The sequence below is a fragment of the Musca domestica genome, unplaced genomic scaffold (assembly GCF_030504385.1).
Source record: "Musca domestica strain aabys unplaced genomic scaffold, Musca_domestica.polishedcontigs.V.1.1 57, whole genome shotgun sequence".
In the NCBI taxonomy this organism is placed as follows: Eukaryota; Metazoa; Arthropoda; class Insecta; order Diptera; family Muscidae; genus Musca; species Musca domestica.
In genome coordinates this window covers 5,270-16,052 of record NW_026712358.1, presented here as the reverse complement: position 1 = coordinate 16,052, position 10,783 = coordinate 5,270, and the positions used below count along the sequence as shown (strand labels likewise).

Genomic DNA, 10,783 nt, shown 5'->3' with positions numbered 1-10,783 from the left:
AAAGTTAACTTGTGTAATGTAAGTAAGAATTCTTAATATTTGCACTTCCTTTCCAGAAGTTAATACACGGAAGGAGGCAAGAAAACTTGTATAATGTCAACATTTAATATTGTGCCTGCGTATTAGAAATTTGGTAACAAATTGTGATATAGGGATCTGCTTACACTTGTACGACGAATGGTTTATATGTTCGAATATCTGCTTATGAAACACATTCTTTATTCTTGTGTCAAGCTACTATATATGATCGAAATACAAATCAATAAACTTCATTATTGTAATGAATTTAATTTATGTTTTGTTGAAGACATTGCGTTTTTAGCACCTACCCAGCCAAAGATGTTTTTGAATCTCTAAGCAAATTAAATGGCACAAGTTGAAATGTCTTCGACTTTTGATATGGGTACCATAAATATTTGTTGATAACGCAGATTATTATTCAAATTGATGAAACACTACTTTATATAGAAAAACTTCACATTAACCTTGCTGGATAGATAGGAATTGGCCTTTGAATTATAAATTTGGCTTCAGTAGCAACATCATGAAATCGAATTTGTTTATGTCAAAACGCTCTTCCGGTTGCAACATTAAAGAACATTTTTAATAATTAAATTATAGTATTTTAAGATATTTTGTTAACCGAAATTTATCGTATTCCTAAATAAAGTTTTTTTTTTAGACAGATTTCGTCAATCAATATATCTTTTAAAAAAAATTAACAATATGAAAACAACAACGCAAAAAATCAATCGATATACATTTATTACATGTCTAACTGTTCCATATTCTTCTCATTCACGGAATACAATAATCTAAAAGCTTCACCTCTATTTTTATAACAAAATCATCGGCTTTTACTATACTATATACGTAATATTTCCAGCAGACACTAATTATTACATTCCTACTTTTTAGTCACTTTATGTGCAAGGAATCACTTACTTCAAGTAACAGTACTTCTGAAAACATTTAATTGGCGAGTTTTTGGCTACTGCGCGGTTTTGCAAAAAGCATAACTTCTCCTTTTTATTACTGTCTCAAAAAGATGTACAAATAATTATAATAATACTGCGCAAATACAACATTGAAACACGATTATTCTTCTAATGGCGTTTATAGCCTAATATGTACAATCATATGATTCAATTGACCGAAAGGTGTGTTGCAAAGGGTGTTTAAAATATATAAAGTAATAATTTCTTTAAGAGCGCCAATGCCGGTGTAAAGAGAAATATATTTGTGCGGGAATAAAAAATGTCAACTTTGTGAATTGAAGTGAAAATGTTTAAATCAGTAACATAGCGAATGTCAACAGATGCGCATGAATAACAAATTTCTTAGAAGCAGTTGGTGTGATGGGATCATGGTGTTTCAATTTTATTTGTACAAAAAACATTCGAATTTGCTCAAGGTAAGTATGCATATAATGCAATTGTTAATTTAGTTGATTTAGAGGAGATTTGAAATTAAAACCACTATTGGCCGCATTAGAGTTTTAGTTAAATAAAAAGGAAGTAAGGTATCTTGTAAATTTGAAGCTGAAACATTATCTTTAATATTGAGACTGGAGCTATTATCTATTTTGTGTCGTAGATTTTCCAACTCTAACACAAATATATGGGTTCCAATACTTCTATGTCTTCTTATGACGACATCTAATCAAATTCATAAATAAGAATATCCAAATAAATATGAAAAATTACGTAGCAACGAAATGGTTACCTCGGACGACTCCGATTCAGAATTCTTCCAAGAAAATTGCACTGCTAGTTGCGGTACCTCCAAAAAAGCAATCTTTAAACAAATTGTCACAAACAACATTCCAGATACAATTCATAAAATTCATCAGGCAGCATATCATAAGGTAGACAAAACGCACATTAAAGTTCCGATTGTAAAAAAACTGAAAGAGAAAACAACAACAAAGAGACCGTCATCAGCAGCTCACCAAGCTGCTCAGGAAGTAAATGCAGTTTTGGAAGAACATGAAAAACAGCAAAAGCAAGCCGAAATGATGGAAACTATTGTCGATGATATAAGTAAATGTAATGATGACGCTGACTCCATTGGTTCCGCTTCCGATCTAAGGACAGAAGATGACTTCTTCGATGAGAATCATGTAAGTCATATATCCCGAAATAATTGTAAATTAAAACGACCCGATTTGGACGGCGTAAGCGAAAGCGTGAAGACTTGCAGCTCATCCGCATACCATGCCGAATGTGAATCGGTAACGACACACGAAGATGATAGTAGCCGCGTAGTGGTAAAAGTGCGTATGCGAAAAAAAGACAGAAACTCTTGTGCTGCTTCCGCAAATGAAGCCTTAGCTGTTGCATCTGCCCTTTCGGACTTGAGCTGTGAACAAGATGAACATCCTTCAGAATTCCTCAATGCGTTTGGCGATAAACCTCTACTTTTGGATGACGAATTAGACTATGGCTCAGAGGAGACAGACTCTGCCTCCAAATCTATACCAAACGCTCACATCGATACCAACATAAATACATTCGAAGAAAGTAACGCTCTTAAAATTGTTGTTAATTGCAAAGACCAAGACGAACTAGATGTTTTTGCAATGGCACCGTTCAATAAAAAAGAAATTGGGAATATCAAAAAGAAACTACATGGCAAATATAGCTCCAGGAAAAAATCTATTGACACAGTTGCAGGGAATATTCCGGACTCAAGTACGGAAATGTGGACATCGACGCCCATTAAATGTTTTGTTAAAACAAGTGAAAAAGATGGTCCAACCATTGTTTCGGGCCCAGACCAAGTTTTAGACAATTTTAATGAACCTGTCTTTAACCCTTTCGAATATGTTGATAACAAACAACGTAGTAACAACATTCATAAGGAAGTACAAAGCTCATCTCTTTACGGAACAGTAAAAGTCATTTCAAATAATCCTGTTGAACCCTTGAACTCGGTATGCCCTAAAAGCAATTTTTTTGAATCGGATCCATTCATCAGAAGTGCAGAAGAGTGTAGCAAAAAGAAAAATATGAATCTATACAATCCTAAAGTAAATATCTATAAAAGTTCTAATACCACTAAAGAAGTCGGAACGGATCCAACAGCTCAACTTGTAACTGCTAACTCTTCCATTATTATAAATAAAACACCGGAACCATATAACGTGTCTAAGGAGGGCAGCATTGTTACCAGGGCTCTAGCACCACATAGTGGGTTGCCTGTAAATGAGAAAAAAGATCCACCTCCATACGCCAATGTGCCTATATTCCAACCAAATAAGTCTTCACATGTTGAGCTTCCACAAAGGCAAACTGTGGTAAATAGTTCCTTAGGTACGCCAGAACTCCTAACGGGTTGTACTCCATATCCATTGGAAACATGCTATAATGATGATCAAACTATTCTCCCTATAGCAGACAAAACGTTGGTGCAAGTTACAGAAGAACGTATGTCAGGTTTGTTACCAAACCAAGAAGAAGCGATTTTTTCTCCATCTAACGATATTGCTTATGTTGACCCACGGGAATTAAAAAGTTGTACCATTGTTACTACAGCCACATTGCCGGCGACAAAGCAAAATGAGAAAAAGTCTAATTTTGTTGCAAGAACTGTGCCTACAAAATTTTACAAAAAGGTTTCTTCCGATTATTTACATTCGAGTTTTAATACGAAAGATTCAGCTTCAAACGTAAGCGTTATTTCTTCAAAGCAAAAGCATCAGCGTTCTCCAAAGTATAAAGCACATACCAATGAGTGTGACGATGATGGAACAGGGAACATAATTCCAAACATCACTGCAAATTTACAAAAGAATACGCTTTCTTCTTCAGCTATTCCCTTTAATCCAGCTTCAAATTCGGCTAAGACGGGCTTTAGTAATATGTCATTTGAGGATTTTCCATCTGATAATGAAACAGAAGGAACGCCCACAAAAACTGCCCTGCCATTTGAAGTTCTGCGCCAAAACAAAATTTCTCTGGATGCAGACAAAAAATTTGGTTCTCTAAAGCGACGTAGTAATTTGTTTTCCTAGAAAACTGCTACATGTTTCAGCTTATGATCACAGAAACCCTCATAAAATCTAAAAACACAAACATTAGATATAACATTCCAAACGGCCTTAATACCATTGCATACTTTAACATTTTCTGTTGATCTTAATATATATATATAAAAACATGCTCATTGTTGAAAATATGGAAAAGGATGTACGTTTCCGTAAAAGCTTAAACGAGTGCAACTCTTTAAATGTTTATTTATTTTTATACGATCTGGTATTGTAGTAAGAAACAAGCTGACTTGCTTCATACAGCAAATTATGAGTATGTTTCCTAAAAGAAGCAATATAAAATGTAGCCACAGTGCTGACATTCTGTTAAAAAAATACTTATTTGTCGACTTAGGGGAAGTAAATTATAGAAACAATATGCTACGCTCTAGCAACAAATCTTACCATAAATTTCTACACAAAATATTTATAAAAACTTGGAATTTATAACATTAGCAGCTCTATATAAATCATTTAAACTTTATCATTAATATAAATTATATTATCACATCATGTTGTGGTGTAATATGTACCCATTACGACCTAATCGCTAACTAAAATTCTGCGAAGTTAGGCTAAAGAAGCCTGGTTATTTTTCTTGTATCGTGTCCTTGCGGTCTTCAATAATAAATACGCTAAATAATGAGGGCGTATAAAAAAAGATGGAAAGGTCGACCAAAAATATTTTTTATTCATGCTTTTATTTATACAGAGATAACAGAGTAATTATCTCACATTTTATTATTGAATTTAACAACACATATAGTATATTATTTATCATTGTCTAAGCATTATAAATGTAACGTTGTTTTGACACATTTGTTTCGTTTATGTTAATTAAAACTCAAATAAATATTATGTTTAACCAAAACTGAGAATATTTAATGTGGTCAGAAATAACCTTGTTTACTTCAGGTTTGTACAAACATACATACAGAATATTTTGCTATAGCAAATCTTTACCGACATTTTAACCTAAACCTTACCAAATACTTGTGTTAAGAATGTCTAGAAATGCACTGCATTTGGCAACGTAATTAACTATAAATTAGAATCACTTAATTTTGAATTTCATCTTCTCGATATTATTCCTTAAACTATTGTACAGAATTAAGTCCACATTTAGATTAAGAAATGTTGACTGACGCAAATCACGATTAGCTGAAATAAGAAGCAAGAAAACTTTAAATGAAAAAATTAATTCTTATTTCAGTTGGAGGTAAATCCTACCGTTTTTCATAGTGTGAAATTAGCTTAACGCGCACGTATTCAAAACTTATGTTCCGACGGAAGCAAAAGTTAACTTGTGTAATGTAAGTAAGAATTCTTAATATTTGCACTTCCTTTCCAGAAGTTAATACACGGAAGGAGGCAAGAAAACTTGTATAATGTCAACATTTAATATTGTGCCTGCGTATTAGAAATTTGGTAACAAATTGTGATATAGGGATCTGCTTACACTTGTACGACGAATGGTTTATATGTTCGAATATCTGCTTATGAAACACATTCTTTATTCTTGTGTCAAGCTACTATATATGATCGAAATACAAATCAATAAACTTCATTATTGTAATGAATTTAATTTATGTTTTGTTGAAGACATTGCGTTTTTAGCACCTACCCAGCCAAAGATGTTTTTGAATCTCTAAGCAAATTAAATGGCACAAGTTGAAATGTCTTCGACTTTTGATATGGGTACCATAAATATTTGTTGATAACGCAGATTATTATTCAAATTGATGAAACACTACTTTATATAGAAAAACTTCACATTAACCTTGCTGGATAGATAGGAATTGGCCTTTGAATTATAAATTTGGCTTCAGTAGCAACATCATGAAATCGAATTTGTTTATGTCAAAACGCTCTTCCGGTTGCAACATTAAAGAACATTTTTAATAATTAAATTATAGTATTTTAAGATATTTTGTTAACCGAAATTTATCGTATTCCTAAATAAAGTTTTTTTTTTAGACAGATTTCGTCAATCAATATATCTTTTAAAAAAAATTAACAATATGAAAACAACAACGCAAAAAATCAATCGATATACATTTATTACATGTCTAACTGTTCCATATTCTTCTCATTCACGGAATACAATAATCTAAAAGCTTCACCTCTATTTTTATAACAAAATCATCGGCTTTTACAACGTAATATTTCCAGCAGACACTAATTATTACATTCCTACTTTTTAGTCACTTTATGTGCAAGGAATCACTTACTTCAAGTAACAGTACTTCTGAAAACATTTAATTGGCGAGTTTTTGGCTACTGCGCGGTTTTGCAAAAAGCATAACTTCTCCTTTTTATTACTGTCTCAAAAAGATGTACAAATAATTATAATAATACTGCGCAAATACAACATTGAAACACGATTATTCTTCTAATGGCGTTTATAGCCTAATATGTACAATCATATGATTCAATTGACCGAAAGGTGTGTTGCAAAGGGTGTTTAAAATATATAAAGTAATAATTTCTTTAAGAGCGCCAATGCCGGTGTAAAGAGAAATATATTTGTGCGGGAATAAAAAATGTCAACTTTGTGAATTGAAGTGAAAATGTTTAAATCAGTAACATAGCGAATGTCAACAGATGCGCATGAATAACAAATTTCTTAGAAGCAGTTGGTGTGATGGGATCATGGTGTTTCAATTTTATTTGTACAAAAAACATTCGAATTTGCTCAAGGTAAGTATGCATATAATGCAATTGTTAATTTAGTTGATTTAGAGGAGATTTGAAATTAAAACCACTATTGGCCGCATTAGAGTTTTAGTTAAATAAAAAGGAAGTAAGGTATCTTGTAAATTTGAAGCTGAAACATTATCTTTAATATTGAGACTGGAGCTATTATCTATTTTGTGTCGTAGATTTTCCAACTCTAACACAAATATATGGGTTCCAATACTTCTATGTCTTCTTATGACGACATCTAATCAAATTCATAAATAAGAATATCCAAATAAATATGAAAAATTACGTAGCAACGAAATGGTTACCTCGGACGACTCCGATTCAGAATTCTTCCAAGAAAATTGCACTGCTAGTTGCGGTACCTCCAAAAAAGCAATCTTTAAACAAATTGTCACAAACAACATTCCAGATACAATTCATAAAATTCATCAGGCAGCATATCATAAGGTAGACAAAACGCACATTAAAGTTCCGATTGTAAAAAAACTGAAAGAGAAAACAACAACAAAGAGACCGTCATCAGCAGCTCACCAAGCTGCTCAGGAAGTAAATGCAGTTTTGGAAGAACATGAAAAAAAGCAAAAGCAAGCCGAAATGATGGAAACTATTGTCGATGATATAAGTAAATGTAATGATGACGCTGACTCCATTGGTTCCGCTTCCGATCTAAGGACAGAAGATGACTTCTTCGATGAGAATCATGTAAGTCATATATCCCGAAATAATTGTAAATTAAAACGACCCGATTTGGACGGCGTAAGCGAAAGCGTGAAGACTTGCAGCTCATCCGCATACCATGCCGAATGTGAATCGGTAACGACACACGAAGATGATAGTAGCCGCGTAGTGGTAAAAGTGCGTATGCGAAAAAAAGACAGAAACTCTTGTGCTGCTTCCGCAAATGAAGCCTTAGCTGTTGCATCTGCCCTTTCGGACTTGAGCTGTGAACAAGATGAACATCCTTCAGAATTCCTCAATGCGTTTGGCGATAAACCTCTACTTTTGGATGACGAATTAGACTATGGCTCAGAGGAGACAGACTCTGCCTCCAAATCTATACCAAACGCTCACATCGATACCAACATAAATACATTCGAAGAAAGTAACGCTCTTAAAATTGTTGTTAATTGCAAAGACCAAGACGAACTAGATGTTTTTGCAATGGCACCGTTCAATAAAAAAGAAATTGGGAATATCAAAAAGAAACTACATGGCAAATATAGCTCCAGGAAAAAATCTATTGACACAGTTGCAGGGAATATTCCGGACTCAAGTACGGAAATGTGGACATCGACGCCCATTAAATGTTTTGTTAAAACAAGTGAAAAAGATGGTCCAACCATTGTTTCGGGCCCAGACCAAGTTTTAGACAATTTTAATGAACCTGTCTTTAACCCTTTCGAATATGTTGATAACAAACAACGTAGTAACAACATTCATAAGGAAGTACAAAGCTCATCTCTTTACGGAACAGTAAAAGTCATTTCAAATAATCCTGTTGAACCCTTGAACTCGGTATGCCCTAAAAGCAATTTTTTTGAATCGGATCCATTCATCAGAAGTGCAGAAGAGTGTAGCAAAAAGAAAAATATGAATCTATACAATCCTAAAGTAAATATCTATAAAAGTTCTAATACCACTAAAGAAGTCGGAACGGATCCAACAGCTCAACTTGTAACTGCTAACTCTTCCATTATTATAAATAAAACACCGGAACCATATAACGTGTCTAAGGAGGGCAGCATTGTTACCAGGGCTCTAGCACCACATAGTGGGTTGCCTGTAAATGAGAAAAAAGATCCACCTCCATACGCCAATGTGCCTATATTCCAACCAAATAAGTCTTCACATGTTGAGCTTCCACAAAGGCAAACTGTGGTAAATAGTTCCTTAGGTACGCCAGAACTCCTAACGGGTTGTACTCCATATCCATTGGAAACATGCTATAATGATGATCAAACTATTCTCCCTATAGCAGACAAAACGTTGGTGCAAGTTACAGAAGAACGTATGTCAGGTTTGTTACCAAACCAAGAAGAAGCGATTTTTTCTCCATCTAACGATATTGCTTATGTTGACCCACGGGAATTAAAAAGTTGTACCATTGTTACTACAGCCACATTGCCGGCGACAAAGCAAAATGAGAAAAAGTCTAATTTTGTTGCAAGAACTGTGCCTACAAAATTTTACAAAAAGGTTTCTTCCGATTATTTACATTCGAGTTTTAACACGAAAGATTCAGCTTCAAACGTAAGCGTTATTTCTTCAAAGCAAAAGCATCAGCGTTCTCCAAAGTATAAAGCACATACCAATGAGTGTGACGATGATGGAACAGGGAACATAATTCCAAACATCACTGCAAATTTACAAAAGAATACGCTTTCTTCTTCAGCTATTCCCTTTAATCCAGCTTCAAATTCGGCTAAGACGGGCTTTAGTAATATGTCATTTGAGGATTTTCCATCTGATAATGAAACAGAAGGAACGCCCACAAAAACTGCCCTGCCATTTGAAGTTCTGCGCCAAAACAAAATTTCTCTGGATGCAGACAAAAATTTGGTTCTCTAAAGCGACGTAGTAATTTGTTTTCCTAGAAAACTGCTACATGTTTCAGCTTATGATCACAGAAACCCTCATAAAATCTAAAAACACAAACATTAGATATAACATTCCAAACGGCCTTAATACCATTGCATACTTTAACATTTTCTGTTGATCTTAATATATATATATAAAAACATGCTCATTGTTGAAAATATGGAAAAGGATGTACGTTTCCGTAAAAGCTTAAACGAGTGCAACTCTTTAAATGTTTATTTATTTTTATACGATCTGGTATTGTAGTAAGAAACAAGCTGACTTGCTTCATACAGCAAATTATGAGTATGTTTCCTAAAAGAAGCAATATAAAATGTAGCCACAGTGCTGACATTCTGTTAAAAAAATACTTATTTGTCGACTTAGGGGAAGTAAATTATAGAAACAATATGCTACGCTCTAGCAACAAATCTTACCATAAATTTCTACACAAAATATTTATAAAAACTTGGAATTTATAACATTAGCAGCTCTATATAAATCATTTAAACTTTATCATTAATATAAATTATATTATCACATCATGTTGTGGTGTAATATGTACCCATTACGACCTAATCGCTAACTAAAATTCTGCGAAGTTAGGCTAAAGAAGCCTGGCACCTTTTGATGGAATTTAATAAAGTTATTTTTCTTGTATCGTGTCCTTGCGGTCTTCAATAATAAATACGCTAAATAATGAGGGCGTATAAAAAAAGATGGAAAGGTCGACCAAAAATATTTTTTATTCATGCTTTTATTTATACAGAGATAACAGAGTAATTATCTCACATTTTATTATTGAATTTAACAACACATATAGTATATTATTTATCATTGTCTAAGCATTATAAATGTAACGTTGTTTTGACACATTTGTTTCGTTTATGTTAATTAAAACTCAAATAAATATTATGTTTAACCAAAACTGAGAATATTTAATGTGGTCAGAAATAACCTTGTTTACTTCAGGTTTGTACAAACATACATACAGAATATTTTGCTATAGCAAATCTTTACCGACATTTTAACCTAAACCTTACCAAATACTTGTGTTAAGAATGTCTAGAAATGCACTGCATTTGGCAACGTAATTAACTATAAATTAGAATCACTTAATTTTGAATTTCATCTTCTCGATATTATTCCTTAAACTATTGTACAGAATTAAGTCCACATTTAGATTAAGAAATGTTGACTGACGCAAATCACGATTAGCTGAAATAAGAAGCAAGAAAACTTTAAATGAAAAAATTAATTCTTATTTCAGTTGGAGGTAAATCCTACCGTTTTTCATAGTGTGAAATTAGCTTAACGCGCACGTATTCAAAACTTATGTTCCGACGGAAGCAAAAGTTAACTTGTGTAATGTAAGTAAGAATTCTTAATATTTGCACTTCCTTTCCAGAAGTTAATACACGGAAGGAGGCAAGAAAACTTGTATAATGTCAACATTTAATATTGTGCCTG

General features: G+C 33.2%; 2 protein-coding genes across 2 annotated transcripts in view; both read left to right on the top strand.

Annotated features, from left to right (window-relative positions):
- The window catches only part of LOC101899618 (AP2-associated protein kinase 1), a 49,548-nt gene extending 49,093 nt beyond the window's left edge, over positions 1-455 (top strand). Inside the window, exon 8 of the mRNA XM_059128758.1 lies at positions 57-455. Coding sequence (XP_058984741.1) covers positions 57-94 — 38 coding nt within the window. The 3' untranslated portion in view covers positions 95-455. The remainder of the gene's footprint in view (positions 1-56) is intronic.
- Positions 456-1,717: 1,262 nt separating this feature from the next.
- LOC131805477 (uncharacterized) lies at positions 1,718-10,241 on the top strand. Its single transcript, XM_059128675.1, has 2 exons — positions 1,718-3,437; positions 6,996-10,241. Exons 1-2 carry the CDS (start codon positions 1,718-1,720, stop codon positions 9,302-9,304), a joined length of 4,029 nt encoding a protein of 1,342 aa, XP_058984658.1. The 3' UTR covers positions 9,305-10,241.
- The last annotated feature ends 542 nt before the right edge of the window (positions 10,242-10,783 follow it).